This window comes from Athene cunicularia, assembly GCF_003259725.1.
Source record: "Athene cunicularia isolate RWA chromosome 15 unlocalized genomic scaffold, athCun1 chr15_part1, whole genome shotgun sequence".
Lineage (NCBI taxonomy): Eukaryota > Metazoa > Chordata > Aves > Strigiformes > Strigidae > Athene > Athene cunicularia.
This window is the reverse complement of record NW_020799121.1, coordinates 3,756,493-3,775,582: the sequence shown is the minus strand read 5'-3', so window position 1 is coordinate 3,775,582 and position 19,090 is coordinate 3,756,493. Positions and strand designations below refer to the sequence as shown.

Genomic DNA, 19,090 nt, shown 5'->3' with positions numbered 1-19,090 from the left:
TTTTCAATCAAGTGTCATCAGACTGTATTGATTCTTTCAAACACAATCTAGGCTTGAAAGCTGGGCCTCATTTGTTTTACTGACAAGTAATAACTCCCTTTTCTTGTCAGACCTGTATTAAAGAACCTGAAGGTCATATAAGGTGCAAATTTCAGGCATCAAATTCACAAGTTCTCAAGGGGAACAGTTTACTCCTTCCTTGCTTCCCTCGATGAAAAACCACTTGCACAATTTAATGTCAACAAAACCAAAAACCCAATCCCCAAACCATTATTTTTTAAGTTCAGCAACTATAAACACAAGCCTGAAAACATTTCCAGTTCAGGTAGATAACCTATCCGCTATATATTTTTACACTAACTTCGGAAAAAGAAGAAAAAAGATAAGAAAATAAGATATTCCTGATAAGAAATGCTGCATGCTTCAGAAAAGCGTAAAGATTTCGGAGTCATGTCAGGCTGGCTTAACGTTCTTCTTAAGAACCTAGTATTTCGCAAAACAGACTCCTCTTGGAATCCTAGAAAACGTGTAATGGCCTCAAATTCTTGCTTTATGTCCTTTTTCAGTATTTTTCTCTCTCTTGTCATCTATCAAGATACTTGTATGTAAAAATATTTTTCCGTGTCACAGTTCTTTCCCTACATTTCTGCACCCACTAATGTAAACCTTCCTAAAGAGCAAACCCCCTGCTGTAGATGTGTATTATAATGCCACAGATAGCGAGCAGTGAGGTCATTACATGAATCAAAGACAAGTGGTAGAGAAAGATAATTATAAACTAGAAAGTTCTTTCACACTACCAGCCATAACCAGTATTATTGGAGCAAGATGCATATGTGGGAAGTATAATCAGTACTTTTTCTTAAGGCTAATCTAATATAGAAGGCTTTAAGATGTGTATACCAAAATCAAGGATCACTCTCATATATCCATAGGAATAGGAAATGTTATGCACACTTGTGAATGAACATTTTTTGTCTATGACTTCCTTGAAGTCTCAGGTATTAACAAAAAGCAGCTCTACAGTCTGCAAGTACAGAAAAAGAAATAAAATAGATTTAATGTTCTAGAATGCAACATATTAAAAAAAATCTGACATAACTACCTGATTTAAACAAAAAAATCCTCATCCTCTCATAATTCCATATAATTATTTCTGGGATATTTATGAATGACCCTAAAGGTTCATGGACTCTTGTCAGCCAAACAGTAAAATAAATCCAAACTGAAAATACAGAGGTGACCAATGTACTTTTCTACACTGTAGATTTACAGTATATTGCTGGAATAGGATATCAAATATTTCTTCATTTAAATTCTGGCATCACAATACTCTGTTTATACAAAACTTAATAAATTTAGCTGCACTGTCTATTTGACAAGTAGGTGAGAATCGTTCATTAAAATGCAAATATAATAGAGATGAAATTTGGAATACATTTATTAAAGTAATTGAGCTTCAGTCAACTGTAGTCACAACACACATTTTCAACTGCTGTTCAGAAAAGAAGGATTTGTCTTATTTTTCTCAGTTAATATCTTTATCAGCACAAAAATTAAAAGAGTTTCCTGAGCAAAAGTAATGTACCACAGAATACTTCAAGTTTTCTCTACAGCAATATACTCTTACAGATAAGGTGACATGTGCAAAGGAGTGACCCAGTTGGGTACTACAATACAGAAACAAGAGTATTTTTAGTGCTTGGTGTAAGTACGTTCTTATTAAATTACTCTTTAAATCCTTTAGGGACTCAAGGTCATCAGTTAATTGTAATTCATGGCCATTAAGGTATTGGGAAACTGAACTTTTACTGCTAAGATTTGATATTCTTGCTGCCTGCCTTTGAGTAAGAAATGACTCACAAAAATAAGAGGAAATCATAAATTTGTCTTAATTATAATTTAGGTGCTAGAAAACATTAAGAAGCTATAATAATAATGTCAGAAATGTTTGCATCAGGGTAAAGACAAGCTAGATATTTACAGCTTTTTTTAACTTCTGTTTAGAGATACCTAATTTAAGTACATTGGGTCATCTTCACTAAATTCAAAGGAATCATACTAAGAATGTATTTGTCCCACAAGATAAAAATCTTACAACCTCACACCTACTTTGTACGTAAACAAATTCGGTGGGAGATGGTTTATAAAGGAATGACATGCACTCCTGAACGCGGAATGCCAAATCCTTGCTCAGGTAAGCTGTGATTTATAACTCCAGCCTGAACAGAGCTGCTAGAAAGATGGGCAGAAGGCTGCACACCCACGTGGCTGCCCCTCTGCTCAGCAGCTGTATTCAGTAGGGCAGGTGGTGTTACCGGGGTGCTTCAGTCTCATTCACTCTTCCTGCTAACCTCCCTCTGTCCCATTCCTCGAGGTGCAAAGTAGCAGCAGTCTGTCTACACCAGCTTGATTCTCTGCTGAACCTTCTATTATGCTTGATGCAAACAAAACCTGCAAGCTGTAAAATAACTATGTATCTATTAAAAAATTTAGCTACATACAATATTTTTCTGATCATGGAAATTGTCAGCCACTGTTTCATAAAATGGCTTATTCAAGTTTTTTACCTTAATGGATACAGCCTTTATATTAATAAAGCTAATGACTGAACATCCCCTGCTCCATAGAAAGTATGTGGCCTTTTCCAGGGGCTTATAACCAATTGTAAATATAAATGAAACCAATGTGGCATTGCTCTGAAAGCCACTGAGCACAGACTTTTTAAATGCCATTTCCTGTATTTTCATAAAAGCATTTCAATCTGCATCTGCAACAACTCCCTACTGGAGCAGTAAAAGCTCCTCTTTGGGCACAAGACCAGACCCTGCTGAGGGTACTGCAAGGTGAGCATCAGCTGGTCTCCACCTAAATCTTTGCACTAGTGACAAACTGAATATGAGCAAATGCTTCCCGGGTGAAAAGCAAGCGCAATTTTATGCACACTGCCACTTAAAAGCATCTTGTAAGTAAAAATTTTCTATAGCAGAAAAAATAATACAAGCAACAATCCATTTCTGTATAAAACAAAGCACAGGAAACTTGGAAACTACAGTAAACACAGCTAAACTGTATTCTGAACATTGCAGACTCAAACCATGGATTAAAACCCAGTATAATTCTTCTAAATGAACACTTAGCATTAACTGCAGCCATGCCATCATGAGCTGTGATCCCACCACAAATCTCAAATGAGGCTGATGAGTATTTGGATCCTGAAGAATTCAAAGAAATACCCACTGAAGGAAGTGGTGAGAGCAGCGAGCTTGCTTCACTTGGATTATACTTGAAATCTATGCCCTATGCTAGTTGTAGGGGGCACTTTGGTACTAGAGGGTCTGTCTTTTTTAACACATAATATGGAAGTCCTGACAACCTGAAGTTATTACAAATCCTATGGTAATCTTTGCAGGAGGGCAAGCATTACCACCTGCATTCTCATCAGATTTTAATTGATAAAATGTCACTGTCCTTGCTGCTGTTTCAGTTGGAATAGGACACTTTTTTTAATCACTCCACTCCCCCAAAATACTATGTTCTGTGTGCTTGCATTAACATACATCAGACTCCATTTGAGCTGTTGCTGCATTCTAATAATAGCTGTAGTAATTCTTATATGTCCCTTAACTTTCTGACAAGGCACTGCAACACCTAAATACCTAATAATTGTAAAACAGTAGGAAATGCCACGATAAAAGAAAATCCATATGCACACAGCGCTTTTCTTATTTACAAAGCACACACAGAACAATAGGAGGGCAAACTCTGCATTTGTTGTAAATTGTCAACAGCGATACTGATTTATACCAGTGGAGAACCTGTTCCATTCTCTTATCAGTAAATACTGGAGCTGCTGACTATTTCACTCAGTTCTTTAGTGCCTTACATTCAGCATTGTAATCTATGCCAGTATGTCCCAAATTTATTTACATAAAGTCTGCTTCACACATTTCCTGAGGGTTCTAAGGCAGTTTCATTGTAAATGAGAATTAGTACATTGTTCACTTAAAACATACTCAGTGAGTTATTACAGGGTTACACTACTTACCTGCTGAAATTACCAAAAGCTGTGGAGTTAGATTTACATGGTGGTGAACCTGAGCTACCAAGTCCTACTATTGAGCTCCGGGTTTGGGGCATATCCTGAAAGCTTGGCACGTGGACAATAAAAAGCTAGCAACTATTCACAATTAACATGGAGATACTAATGTAAATTAGTTATGAATTCTGGTTTGGTAGTGCTTACAGCCAAGTTAGAGATACAAACAGATACAGAGGCAATGGAGAGTCAGGAACACACTGGTTACTACTATTTAACGGTTCAGTAATTACACAGTAAGAACCAAATGGGTAAATACTCATACATCTAGTCTTAGAAGACCAGATGACAATGACATTAAAATATATTAAATGTAGTTACTAACCCACAGAAACTCAGACATATGTCACTGATCATTTACCATACTGAACCATTAACCATTCTGGCAAGGAACTAAAGTAGTACCGTAACAACATCTGTCTTGAGTAGCTGAAGACATACAAACAATCTGGAATACCCACATTATTTCAGATGTAGATTCCCATTTTATTCTCCTGCAGATGAGTACAATATTGTCTACCCAAATGTCTCTGTTTAAAAACCAAAACCAGGATATGCATAATGGAAAAATGCATATTATCACATGAAAATCTGACCATAAAGTCCCGAAACAAGTGAAGTTAAAATAAGACATGAGTGAATTTGTGGTATTTTCAAAGAAGGTTGTACAGCAGGAAATAAGGATCTTCAATAGTCAAAACAACACCCCACACTTTTATAATAGATATTGCTAGGTGAATGTATTAATGTATTACTGCATATTTAAAGATGTCTCAGAGTGGTTTTCAATTAACTACAAAGGCATTAAAATACAGAAGATGATGCTTCCATTATGAAATGAGACAAAACCTCTACTTTGAAAATGAGGATAGGTTCTCTAACATTGAGAAGCACAAACATAATTGGCTATCTGGAGGTACAAAGAACAACATACCAAAAACAATAGCTTATTTTTAGTTGGAAATGTGTTCTCAACCTAGAAAGAATGGAGGGCAGCAATTTCTCTTTTAAGAAGTCTCAGAACATAAGAACGGGCGCACACACACCCAACCCTCCACTTGTGCCATGCTGTAACTCCTATTCCTGGTGATCTTCATACAAAGGTTTTCTTTAGGTGTAGGCACATTTAGGCTTCCAGCTCTTGGTGTCTCTGGAGGGGTACATAAACACAGGTGAGTGGGGGAAGTACTTCCAGAGCAGCACAGAGAAGACAGCTTTGTACTGATAAAGGGCAGAAAAAGATATCTGCGAGATTTCAAGGCTTTGCTTTAAATTATTCTCCAAAAAGCTGTGGGGAAACTATTACTAGAACTTCAAGAGAAAAATTCACCTGGAGATTTCTGGGCTTTCCATTTTTTTTGCTGTAAGAATGTACAATAACAACTTTATGTTCATATTACTGACAAAAACTCACTGAGTGGAACTTCACTTAAGTCACTGATCCTCTACCAGAAAACACTGCTGATTCCAAGATTTTTCACATGAAAGTAGAAACCACTCCTCACAATCTAGTGTCTTACCTTACCACACAAAGGTGTTTACAGAACAATGACATATTACTACTAAATAACAGAAACCCCATTTTAAGCATTAGCTTTGTTCAAACATTCAGTGACGATGTGTCACTTTGTATCATAATATGTGGGATTAGACTGCTGTATTTAGACAGATAGTAAAGTCTCATGAGCAATGGACTAGTTCCACTTATGAAACTTCAGACATAAACAAACATATTTTTGCACAAAAGACAAGGAGATTGAGACTCAAATGCATAGCCTGGAAAGGCAGAAATGTTGATGGGAATAGCAGTCTTTCAGTGATTGATGATAGAGGTAATGATTCATACATCCATACACTTAAATGGTTGTCTTTGCCAATGACTGCTGTCTAATTAATGCGAGCCATCATTCATGTAAAAGAAAGTTTTTGCTTCTGGAAAAAAAAATGCTGGAAACTGCCAGAAGTGAGAGTCTAGAAACATGCCAGTTAGAGTGATTTCTGCCAAGCAGTAAAAGGGCATAAAACACTGGTTTCCAAGCAACTGACATTATGAAGTATTAAATACATTGGAAACTAATATTGTCAGACAAACATTTCACCTTCTCAGTATTGTCTCAGGCTCTCCTTTGTTTCTTAACTCTACGTTGCCTCTTCTCCCTGCTTTTACAGACTCCACTGTATCTTCCAGTAAACCATATGAATTAAGGAATGCCAATTTATCATAATCTCTATACACTAACATCTTCTTTATCTGCATATGTTAGAATAGGATTGTATAGATTCACAGGTAATGACAGACAAGGTCATAACCAAAACTCTAAAACCAACACATTTCTTGCCATTTAAAATGTTCCAGTAGCAGCTGCCATTTCAATCACAAAATTTAAACAGTTTTGTATTAAATCAGCTACACGGCCCTGCTCTTTGGGTAACAGTCAGTCTAACTGCTGTTGCAGGCATAAAGAATGCATTAGTAGAGGCTGGGCTTTCTGCATGCAGAGTGACTTGTTTAGAGATCTGCCTTCAGGAAACTTAAACCATTTTAAAGATTCATCCAATTTCTAATTTAAAACATAAAAAGCAGCCAGTTAAAGTGCCAGCAGTTTGACATTTAGCTTTATTTAACTAGCACAGCACAGTGAGACAGATGCATGGGAGCCTTTTTCTTAAACTATGGGAAATGCAGTGCAGAGGTTTAGCATGCCCTTTTTCCAAGCAAAGGCTTGACCTGCTCCTGGAATGGCATGGACACTTCCCCTCTGAGCTTGCAGCTCAGAGCTCTGGACTCCTAGCCACCACTGGCTGAGGATGACCACAACTTGCCGTTTTTACACAGGCACCTATGCTTAGATGACAGTCACTGCGCTGTTTGCAGTTTCTATCCCCTTTCCCACCTTTGTGGTGGCTTGACCTTGGCTAAATGCCAGGTATCCACCAAGTCACTCTATCACTTCCCCCACCTTTCCCCTTGTTTCCTCAACAGGGCAAAGAGGGGAAAGAAAATAAGATAGACCAACCCTTGTGAGTAAAACAAAAGCAGTTTTAATATAATCAAAGCGAAGCAAAGGTCCACACGCAGAAGCAAAAACAAAACAGATTTATTCTCTACTTCCCACGAAGAGGCGCTGTGGGGCCTTCTCAGGAAGCGGGGTTCCCATACATGGAGTGGTTGCCTCGGAGGACCAAGGGTGACCCCCCCCCTTCCTCCTTTCTCCCAGCTTTATACTGAGCAGACGTCACATAGTCTGGAATGTCCCTTTGGTCAGTTGGGGTCAGCTGTCCTGGTGTGTCCCCTCCCGAGATCTTGCCCACCCCATCCCACTGGGGGAAAAAATGTTGGAAAGGGGCTTGGTGTTGTGTAAGCACCACTCAGTAGTAGCCACACCACCAGGGTGCTACCAACACCCTGCCAGCTCCCAACGTAAAACACAGCACCGTGAGGGCTGCTATGGGGGAAAACCAATTCCAGACCCAGTACACTTTTGCACAAAAAAAAGTATTTACAGCTATTTGAAACAATATGCTTATTTTTTAAGCACTCTTTTTTTGTGGCGATGTTTAACAAGAGTATTTCCAGTACACTTGCATCATCTTGGTGTGCTGAGTTAGTCTACAGAAATGATTTATGGCAACCTGCTTTTATTATGGATTAACAACTACAAGTTTCCAATACTTTGGTGATCTCTTTTGCGATGTAACTGTTCCTACATCTTTCTACAGCTTATTAGTTATAAAGACTTCTACTTTCTTGGTTCTCATACAACACATTCTCATGCAAGTCTGGCTTCCTTAACATTATTTCTGGATTACAGTTACAGATGTCATTGAAAAAAAGGAATAAGAAAGGGTCTCCCTCAGAGCTAAATGTCGTTTCAAAAGGGCTGTGCTTCTTGAGTTTGCTTTGTTTTAGTAAGAATAGCAATAGAAATAAAAACATAATTCCTAGCTCAACGCTAAAGATATTTGAATGCTCAAGGACAAAGGTGGTGTCTTTTCTGCCATACTGTATTCCACCCACTGAATCTGATGTGGGAAATACTTAATCAAGTAAGTCAGAGCTACTTTGTGTCGACATGGGCATCTCCACTGGAAGTAAGATATATTGATCTACAAAGAAAGATGAATTATCATTATCTGCAGATTTCCCAAATGGTTTTTCATTTTATGCTGCACAAAGATAAAAGCAAATTCCTTCCTACATTTTAATGCTGTGTTGAGGTAAAATGATATCTGAGAGCTGACAGGTGTCTCCCTAAAGTGACTGGGTACAACTCATCAGTAAGGATGAGCTGGTACAACTTTCTACTTGGGACCAGCGACTGACAGTTTTGAAAGGTGAGTAGTTTGAGCAACCCCTGCATTCTGTCATCATCCTCTTTTATATCATGATGAGGACTCAAGAAAGTATAAGAGAATATTACTGAGAGGAGGTATGAGGTCATAATTATAAGGTATATCTTCAGTTTAATTATGCTTTTAATGTGTAAGGTAGAATATTAAAGCTTTATGAATGCAGCTAAGTCTGTTCCGGTAATGACTCTTCAAACATTTTTAAGATAATTTAAAAATTCATACCGCTGTGCTATGTCACTGTGATCATTAAAAAACTTCCTCACAGTTTGTTCCATTATAGTCTTTCATACAAACAAGCTGCAAGATCACAGGCACTACTTCTTGTGAATATGTATCAATTAACGCCCAATTAAGACAACTGCTGCGTGTTCCTTTTCAATCAGGAGGAGGAAAAGCAGCAAAACCTAAATCCACAAAAGGTCATTTGTATTCACTGACTCCCTGTAGTATGTATTAGCATGCTGCTCTGCTAGCCTGACTGCTTTAGTTGAAATTAAAAGTTGCCACCCTGGAGAAGAAAACTCCATTTCTATTCTTTCTTTCTTTCCTGCATTTTCCATTCTGCTTCTTTTTTTCTAAAGTAGCTCCTTTTCTATAGTCTGAAATTGTTACTAAGAAATATTACTGACATGTCCTTTGGTCCAAACCAGCAGTGCAGTCATTCTCACTTGAAATTACCTCTTCCCACAACTTTGTATCTCTTCATTTGGTTAACAAGTCTGGAGGTTTGATTTCTTTGCTCTTCTTACTGTTTTGTTTTGGTTTTTTTTCTATGTGCAGATTCAAAGTATCACTGTGCAAACACTCAAGATGAAGGGCTAGCACATTGTCACTGTTAAAAGGTCATATAATGACACTCAAAGATTATTTCCAGACTTATGCCACACAATAAAAATTTAGAAGTCAGTTAATGTATACCTTTGATTTCCAGATATCAAGTCTATGGGATATTTTCCCTGCATACTGGGTTATTTGGCTACTGTAATTTCAGAAAGCATTAGAGAAGGTGAGTTCCTATTTCAGAAATCAGTTTGTCTGACTTCTAAAGCAAATTTCTCCATAGCCATTATAGCTTATATCATACCTCACTTCTTAAATAATATAAAATGTGGGATTCATGATTTAATTGCCACAGTAAATAGAATAAATTATATCAGGTGTGTTACAGGATCCCTATGAGGATTAAAATGTAAAAAATGTGTGGTATTACATGATATGGGGAGGCAACTTCATTTGAGCATATATTCAGACAACAGTGCTTTCCAGAGACTAGCATTAAAGTGACCATTGCCTATACAAGAGCAAAAAGGCACATTTCCCCTGAATGTACTAAGCAGCCTTGACTACACCCTGACCATACTAAACTCCTGATCTTCAAAAAACAAATGTGTGTACATGTATCATTTACTGTTGAGTAAATATAAAAAGTAAATATACATTTATTTGTGTGGTAGCTCAAGATTTAATATTCCCTTACTTCATCTTCCATCTCCTTCAAATGTCATGGAAAACTTGTGGTGAGGAATGTTTCCACCCAGGCATTTGAAATCACATGAAGCTAGTTTGGAATGCAACTGTGAATTAAATTTATGGGACGAGAAGATGGCAGTGTTGTACATACTTTAATAGGTAGGTATTGTCTTACTTATCAGCACTTCAAACTCTGCTTGGGATAAAGTAGAGTTGGGTTCTTTCCATCTTTCACATCAGTAAAAAGGATTCTGCAAGCCAAATTAAATATTTAACAACAATTGCACAACAGCACATCTGCAGGTGTGGTGCTGGTATAACTGATCAAGACATAACAGACAATTCTGTAGATAATGTACATAAAGGAATATAATCTTGTTTGTCCCTTTAGCTGGATTGGCTTCTGGAGGTGAGAAGCGATGAAAGACTAAAACCTGGGCATTTAATCACTCAGAGAAAAGATATGACATTGCAACACATTAGGATCAAATCTATTCACATCATTAAAAATCTACATTTAACATAATTTTGCAGATTGCATTACCATTAAAAATTCAGTGGAAGGCAAATCTGCATTTACCTTAATGTGGTACAGGAAACAGAAATGTCTTCAGTTAAAAGTAGGCTAGACTAAACACTTCATCTCTTATAGGAAACGACTGCACTCACGCAGAGTAATGGGCTGGCTCTTTTAAGAAGTCTTTCCCTGGAGCTTCTAATTTAGTAGGCCAGTTTTGAAAATAAAAATAAAAGTCAGATAAACAGAGGCATCACTGAAGTCTAGAAGAATAAGTAAAGCATTTATGTACCTGAGAAACCCAGGTTCCAATTGTAGCTGTCCCAGCGATAATTAATCTTACATCCCCAATTTGACTTTTATAATTTACTTATGAGAGTAATAATATTTATCCACCTAATGCCTAGCAGTGCTGCAGGGATTAATGAGACAATGCTTGCATGTACTTGAGTACCAAGTATTGTAAGATTTATCATACTAACATCCCTAACGGCATAAGATATTGGTAATAAGATTAAAATTTTTTAAAATCATTTAAATGGGAATGTTAAGAAAAAATATGCCCTATACGTAAAAGAAAAATAATTTTTTTTGCTTTCAGTGACAAAAGCAATCCTCATTCACACTCTGCCATCCATATCAATTCAAAACTATGTATTTCTGCACTGAGTTTAGTTCAGATACATTGCCTAAAATTTACAGTTTACTTGACAGAGTTGCAGAGGGGTCAAGTGATTTGCACAAAGTTACATAAAAAGTTAGCTGCTAGCCAAGAGTTAGGATCAGTACCTTGACACTTCATTTGTTCAAACTGTAAATTGTAATGAAATGAGTTTCCAGCTTGCTTCATCCAAATGTCTAAAAAACCAATCAATTATTTAGGTTTTAAAAATCAAACCTTTCAGTACCAAAGGTGATGGTGATTTTCATCCCACAGAACACTTGCAAGTATTTTTTGTCCTACACATTTAAAAATAAAGAACATAAAGAAACCAAAAGCAAGCTCCAAGCACCTGCAACTCGTATATCAAGAAGTAAACTGATCTTTGGCAGGTTATCATCAAAAGAACTTTAACTTGACCTCAAGGAGACAATCCCACCGAAATTTAGCAACGAACAATGAATGCAGGCAGTCAAACGTAACTAACATTGCATTTATGGCAAACCCGAGTCATGCTTTATTAAAATGGCTTATCTAACCTTCAAAGTACCCAGCAGTTATTATTTTGTTTATGTTTATTACTATTTTTGGCCAAGTTTATCAAGTGAAAATTCACTAAAAGTGAATTAACAAAGCAAATAATAAAAATAATTGAGGGCAGAGAAGGACAAAGGGAAAGAATGCGAAATTTAATATTATCATGAGTAACCAGTAAAATTTAGAAGTTGCTCTGATGTAAAAATTTGAGAATATTTAAAAATGCTACATTGCTGTGAAATGTAAAGTTCCGATTCCTCTACAGTACTATATGCAAAGAAACTACTTTTCTCTAACTTCTTTGGGATTTATACAGTTACAATCTCAGGCAGACAATGGAAGAGCCTAAATTGTCTTCAATATGTTATGCTAATACAGTATCATGTGTTCTCTTAACTGCCACATTTGCTTAGGTTTAACCTAATTATTAAGTTTTTATATAGATGTCTGTCTTATTGCTGCTTGCTTTAATTCAATTAGTTTTATCAAGTGAACACTCTTCAAAGACTTAAAGTCTAGGAACCTTATAAACACTTGTGTAATCTGTACCCTGCTGGGGCTGGCAGTGGTAATTTGTCAGTTTTATTTGCAGCAGGCTGTAACTAAACCTTGCCAGATGTAAATCATCTTTTTGTACTACTGCTTGCTGTTTCAGTTGCAAATGAATCCCATTTCTTAGCTTAACACTCACATCAAGAAAGCTAGAAGGTTCCAGGAAAATTTAGAAAACCCTAGAGTCACCTACTACAATGCTTATTATGCCGTCTAAGAGCTGTTTAAGTTAATACTTTGCAAATAGAGTGAATGGTCTCTGTAGGCAAGTTTGGAGTGCAATCAGAATGTGTGATTGCAACAGAAGAGCATATTGAAGCCTCAATCTTGTCAACTTATGCACCACCGGTAGTGACAACGGTGAAACATGGGTGACAACACAGCCTAAGTACATTGAAGAGTATGAGTGCCTAAATGGGAGAGTAGTCTTTGCCAAAGTCTTTTCCCATTAGGTCTCCCTGGGTTTTGGTTTTGTTTTGGTTTTTTTTTTTTTCTTCAAATAAGACCATAAGAAATGCCCTGCTGGGACAGAACTTTGTGTCTAGTGGCAATAGAAGATACTTTCTAGGAAAAGCATGCACACTGAGCTACTTTCTGTGGTCAGCTCCATAAAATAATGGTTGCTGCCAAATTCAGCTGGCTAAAAGATATATAAAATCCCAAATCCATATCCTATTGTTACAGGTCACTACCCATCAGATAAGGGGCACAAAAATCTATTCCTTCCACGTCAGCATCTTCCTGAGACTCAAGTTGGTATATCCCAAATCAGTCTCTGCAGGTATTTCTGTAATGGTGGTAGATATTTTCATTATTATTTTCCATGACATAATGGACATTGCTCATTTCTGACTACTTTATTACCAAATCTTGGCACAGCACTGTGTCATGCAAAGGACGTAACAAACAACTTTATAAAGAACACTAAAACCATATAGTATTAATATAGACAGAGCTATCAAACAAATCATTCCTCGTACAGCACTGACGATATTTTCAGTATATACAAAGCCTACAAAAGGAGGATTGTAAAGCATCTTTTCTAAGCTGTTAGTACAGTTGATTATTTTGCTTATAATCCAACTGCTGCCTCTGCAGAACCGAAGTTTCCTTTAGCCTTGACTGGCCGATTTTTGTGTGCACTGGATTCCCTTACCTTGAGTGAGCTAGAGCTTTACTAAGAGTCCTCAGCTCCTTTTCTGTTTCTTTAAATGGGGAGAGCCTCTTCACTGGTTCCAGAGGATCAGACTGAAAGTGATCAAACTGAAAAGAAATATTATTGTATTAATTAAGATGAGCTTAGCATAAAGAAGGTATGTGAAATCTCATGGTTCAGTTTTAATCACCAAATATTTTCTGAGATGATCATCATCTGGGACAGCATTATGTCATTTCACAAGCATGTAAACAAGCTTTATATGATACTGCTGTACATGTCCATGTGTACATGTGTTCCAACAGCTTTTAACTCATTAGCTGACTTCAAGTTTGACAGAGATCTTACAGGCAGTTAAGCACCCACAAGCTTCATTAAACTATGAGGCAGGAAGAAGAGACTGTTCAATGGCCTAGACTTAAGGAATGACTGCTGTGAGTGCTTATGCATTAACAAACTACAAAAAGCATGCATAGAAGAGAAATCTTTTAGAAGTCCCAACCCAGAAAATATTTCAGACTCAAAGCAAGGAGGTTGACATTCATAAAAACCAAAAGAATTAGAAAAACTCCACAGACAGAGCTGGGTTTGGAGCACAGAACATAATGGGTTTATTATTTTCTTTATTTTTTAAGAGTGTACAAACCAGGTCAGCAGTTTTACATAAGGGAATTAAAATCACCTGCTTAATACATTTTTCAAAATGCCTGCAATTATTTTTTTTTTCTGAGCAGCTATGGAACTGAAAAACATGGGAGATGAAAGCTTATATTTGTTGTTGAACTAGCCCTGGCTTAGAAGCACCCTTGGGGTTTCCAGAGAACAGCTACATCAGTTTTGTAGAATTACAGCTACATGCTGTGCATATGCAGTGTTTCTGTATGTTTTAGGTAATAAAATATGCAGCTGAGGCAGTGTTCAATGTGCAAAAAGTACACAGCTAGATTGCTATCCATTGGGAGGGGCAGTGATGGTGTCTGGAGACTGAGGGGCAGCCTAAGGTATTCCTTGAGGCAGATCTGTGCATTTCATGAGTGTCTTATTTTTCTGGACACCTTAAATTCCCAGTAAAGGAAATAAAGATGATCCTTTATTATGCACTCAAGAAAGTATGCAATAGGATAACACAGATCTCAGTTGGATCTGTGCAGAGAAATGCTCACCTACTCAAGAGGCTGTAATTCTTATTTCAAATCTTTATGCACATCTGAGCGTACTGGTTTTGATTGCTGAAACAGGTGGCACTCTGCATATGGACAACACTTATGATAAGATTGAGCCACATACTTTACTCCTTTTTAGTTGTGGGGTTTGGGTTTTTTTCTTTTTGATTCTGAGAACATTCTGGAAAGTGCAAACAAAAGACAAGACTTCTTTTTGATGAGATAAAAATAATAATTGTAAATGAGAACTGAAAAGAGAAAAATGATCAATGAATGCATTGGTGAAATGTTTTGGGTATTCAAGTCAGAGTGCTTCTGCCAGCAAAACAACTGGCACAGTTGCACCTTTTAGCAGGACCTCCACAGCACATCTTGCTTTTCAACTTTGATCGCTTCCAACAAATCTGACTGATCTGAGTTAGATAAAAAACGCAAATTAAATATTGTGTGGTCATAGGTGAGGTGATATTGGATGCTGAAGCCAGGCTAACACACGTGCTTTCTTAAAGAAAAACTAAAAAAATAATTTAAAAAATCATTAGTGTTAGTTCTCAATTTTCATATAATTGTGAATGTACCATCCTTTCTATTTTGTTTACACCTTATTCTTCTCTTTTTTATAAAAAATTATGGTCAAATCAGCTGTCTGGTATTCAATTTTGTTCTAAAGAGAAAGGAGATGGATCAGATTTTAAATAAGCTAACAAAGACAATGCATAATGAAAAATTAAATCTTTTTCCAGGATTGTCAAATAAAATTCAGGTAAATTGTTAAATGCATATAGAGAAATTAAAATGTATTTTAATTACAACATTTTATTTATGTATTACAAGGCTTGAATTGCTTCAGGATAGATGGCCAATGCTACTCTGTATTGCTGTATGACAGGCCCATGTACACAACATATACTTGGGTGGTCTTGGATGAATTGGAACAGACTCACCACAGTAACTGTTCTGTGCTGACCAAAAAGTGGCATTTAAGTAAAATTATCTCCAGGCTTTTTAATATTTAAAATTGCAGGTTAAGATCACACCAGACAAAGGTTGAAAAAATAGATATAGGCTAGATCTTCAAGAACTGTTAATTTGTACAGCCCTACGTAACACCCAAAGGAACAGCCCTTTCAGCTTCAGGTTTTTGAGATCCAAAGATGTGCAATATTGACCTATGTACTTTAATAAAAATATGAATTTTTGAAATAAAAAGACATTTTGAATGTATTAGCCATTTCTGTGCTAAACTGTAATATAGTTTAAAGGTCAGTCTTCTAGAACTGATGCATGGAATAATACAGCTAAACTGCATTTTCAGAACACTATTTTTACCGAATTACAATAGAATCCTACGACTCATGAGTGATTTGTTCTGATACCTTAAGGAGGAATCTTACTAGATAAAACCTATGAAACGTTCATCAGGCAGCAAAAGGCTTGTTCCTGATGTACAATAAGGCTTTAAACCTTGAATTCAGCAAACATATCTATACAATTAAAACATGATGTTTGCCTGTTGCTTTCTTTAAGTTCATCTTGAATCAAAGCTTCACCAGTAGTCTCACCTCTGCATTGAAAGAGTCCTCGTCAGTAGTTACCTCAGCCGCTTCTTTGGGTGTTTTTTCTTGTCCTTCTTTTTTCACTGGTTCCTAAGAAATGAACAAACCCATGTAACTGTACTTGAAAGCTTGCTAGTCACCCATACCATAGCAGGCCATAATTTTCAAAAATTAGGTGGTGCAAATAGGTTTTTCTACAGACATACAAACTAAAGCAAAAATAATGTCTAGTCTATTGTAGAAAAGCTTAAAATGTCACTAAGTAACTCTGGTGCACAAATGGATTCTCATATGAAGCACCTGCTGACAAACTACAGTGCAAAATGCATACATGCTTTCTAAACTACTATGCTTAAATGCTCAGAAAATGTAACTTTTCTCTTGAAAGACTGTTATGTAGACTACTGTGGCTAACATAAGAAGAAAATCCAATTTTCAAAACCAGGAATAGAAAGTGACTTACCTGTAATTGCTCTTCCCTGAAGATACACACTGTGATAGACCGCTATTCTGGGGTCTGTGCTTTCACCCAGGAAAGGCACAGACTCATAAAAAGCCCTGAAGTCAAACACAAGCACACTTTCAGAACTCCTTCAAACGTCAGTTTATTCAAATGGAAGGAAGACATATTCCCTCCTATTAAAAAAACCACGTATAGGTAGATTAATAAAAGACTTTAGATCCCTCAGCAGTGTGTAGTGCTCAGGCTAAAAGGATACGAAAACACTAATTCCTTTCTGCACTAGTTACAGATCAAAGAGCTCATTTATTGATACCAGCAAAGCAAAGCTGGAGGCCCTAGCAAGTCACACCCATGTAGTCAGGGTAGAGCTGATGTATAAAAAAGGCTGCACAGAAGACTCAAAGCTGCAGATGAAATACTTTCTATGCTGTATAGCTTTTGCACAACAGAGCAAAGATTCAACTATCTAAAAAAAACCAAAACCTTAAGAGCAGAGCATTTTGCTTGTAGGAATCTTGAGAAGGCACAAAATTCTTTCCAAATTTATGTTTCTATTTAACATTTCAGCAGAACAAAGGTTCAAAGTGTAAGGAACAGTATCTTCACTCAGTGGAGAACTGCGAACACCAGCGCTCTAATGACTGAGGCAGCCCACAAACAAGTGGAAAGCTAGGGGGAGGGAAGCAAACCCAGCCCCAGAAATGGTACTAACAGCAAAGTAAATGGAATCAAAGGAAGATTTTCTGTAGCCAGTGTATAAGGATGAGCTCATGAAATGTCACAAGGAAGATGAAAGGCTCCACTGTTTCATGCAACTGGGGTGCACTTGACCAAGACTGGTCAGCAGCAGACAGGTGACAAATTGACACTACTCAGGAGCACAAGTCTTACAGAGGGCTACCAACAAACCTGAAAGCCCACCTCAGTGATGGAGAAAACCTCATTCACCCACTGAACAAGAGAGGAATCATTTTACAGTCTGAGTGAGCACCCATACTTCACTCTTAGGAGATGCTAATCAGAGGAGATTACTGAAGATGAACATGCATTCGGTAGGAAGAGTCTGTTGCACTGAATTTTAGGCAAAATAAGTATTTGTCATTACATAAATTTAATCACCAATATTTAGTATATTTTTCCAGAGTTCAGTTATTTATTTTAACCATTTGTAGTAAGAAGCAGATTCTAAATACTAAATGTCTTTATCTGTGAAAACAGGCTTTCAAAAGTAGACTGGATTTCAGAAGTGAGTTGCCAAACAAAACTGCTTTAAAAACATAATCACTTCCAGCATAAATCTGAAATACTCAAAACTACATTCTTGTATATTAATGAACACAAATGATCTATACAGAACATAAACAATGCTAAAACACAAATAATTGTTTATTCATTTTGCTTTACCCTTCTAAATTTCAGAGTAGTCTTAAGGTAGAAGGGGGCCAGATGGATGGAACAGAAGAATTTGTAGGTGAAAGACAGAAAGAAGCTGGTTCAGAAGCAATTTGGTTTTAAAATTGGAAAAGTTTTCATATTTTGGGCAATATTTAACCTGTATCAGGGCACACAATTTTCTGAGTACAATGAGAAAATCCAAGAAATTCTAAGTATTTGGACATCCTTCAGTCTTCTGTCTCCTCTTCTGTTACTATTTCTGTATGGCTATCTTCTCTGCATTGCACATCTATTTATAATCTGCAATGCTAAACACCACAGCATCATCCCATAGCACAATAAGCAACAGAACCAAAACCCATAAGCTTGTGTCAGTTTTCTCATCACCTCTGCTATGGGAATAACACGCAGCAGATTTGCACTGATGGGACTTTTTTTTTTATTGTACATATTATCTGTATTTAAAGAGAAAGCTCAAAGAAATCTGATCTGGACTTGGAGTAGAGCACTCCAGAAACAGAATTTCCAGTCCACTTTGCTCCTGACACTATTGGTTACTTTTTTTTCAAGCAGAATATATTGAGAACAGCCAGGTACCATTGCTTTTACAGCTAGTGATACCTTGAAATACATGATTAAAACTAACTGAGAATTACTTGGTAAAGGGAAGGAAGAATGGTCGAATGTGCTAAGGTTTCAATGGCTTGAAAGCACTGATCACTGGTATAGGGCGTGGAGCCATGTAGCTATATTAAAGTGTCTAATGCCACAGAGCACTGAAGAAAAGTTCTCAGGTGCAACATTTCCCTGCATCCTACCTCTGGCCAGGCAGGTCTGGCAGTTCAGGAGGAAAGGAAGGACCTCTGTGAATCTACCTCACCTTTGCACAGTTGCTCAGGGACAGAGGTATAATTAGAATTAGCAAAAACAGTGGCCTTAAAAACAAGTAGTCAAAAAAGGTAAAGAAATTAGTCAGTTTACAAAGATGTCCGTATCTCAGTGATTTTTAAATAGTAAGCTGTCTTTGAGATACACTCTTTCCCGAGAAGTAAATAATTACTTCTTCCCCTCCTGCCCAGCTTGTACCTTAAACTCATGCACAGACTAAATCCTTCAAACAGGGGTAGTATGTCATTCCAGTCCCACCCATGCCAATTATTTGTAACCT

General features: G+C 37.0%; 1 protein-coding gene across 6 annotated transcripts in view; it reads right to left on the bottom strand.

Moving 5' to 3' along the window:
* CCDC60 (coiled-coil domain containing 60) overlaps positions 1-19,090 on the bottom strand; it is an 81,495-nt gene that overhangs the window by 38,476 nt on the left and 23,929 nt on the right. For 5 of the 6 annotated variants that reach the window (XM_026860040.1, XM_026860043.1, XM_026860041.1 and 2 more), the window contains exons 2-3: positions 16,071-16,154; positions 13,346-13,452 (exon numbers count right to left, since the gene is read on the bottom strand). In XM_026860040.1, coding sequence (XP_026715841.1) covers positions 13,346-13,452; positions 16,071-16,154 — 191 coding nt within the window. The remainder of the gene's footprint in view (positions 1-13,345; positions 13,453-16,070; positions 16,155-19,090) is intronic. The other variant, XM_026860045.1, reaches the window with a different exon arrangement.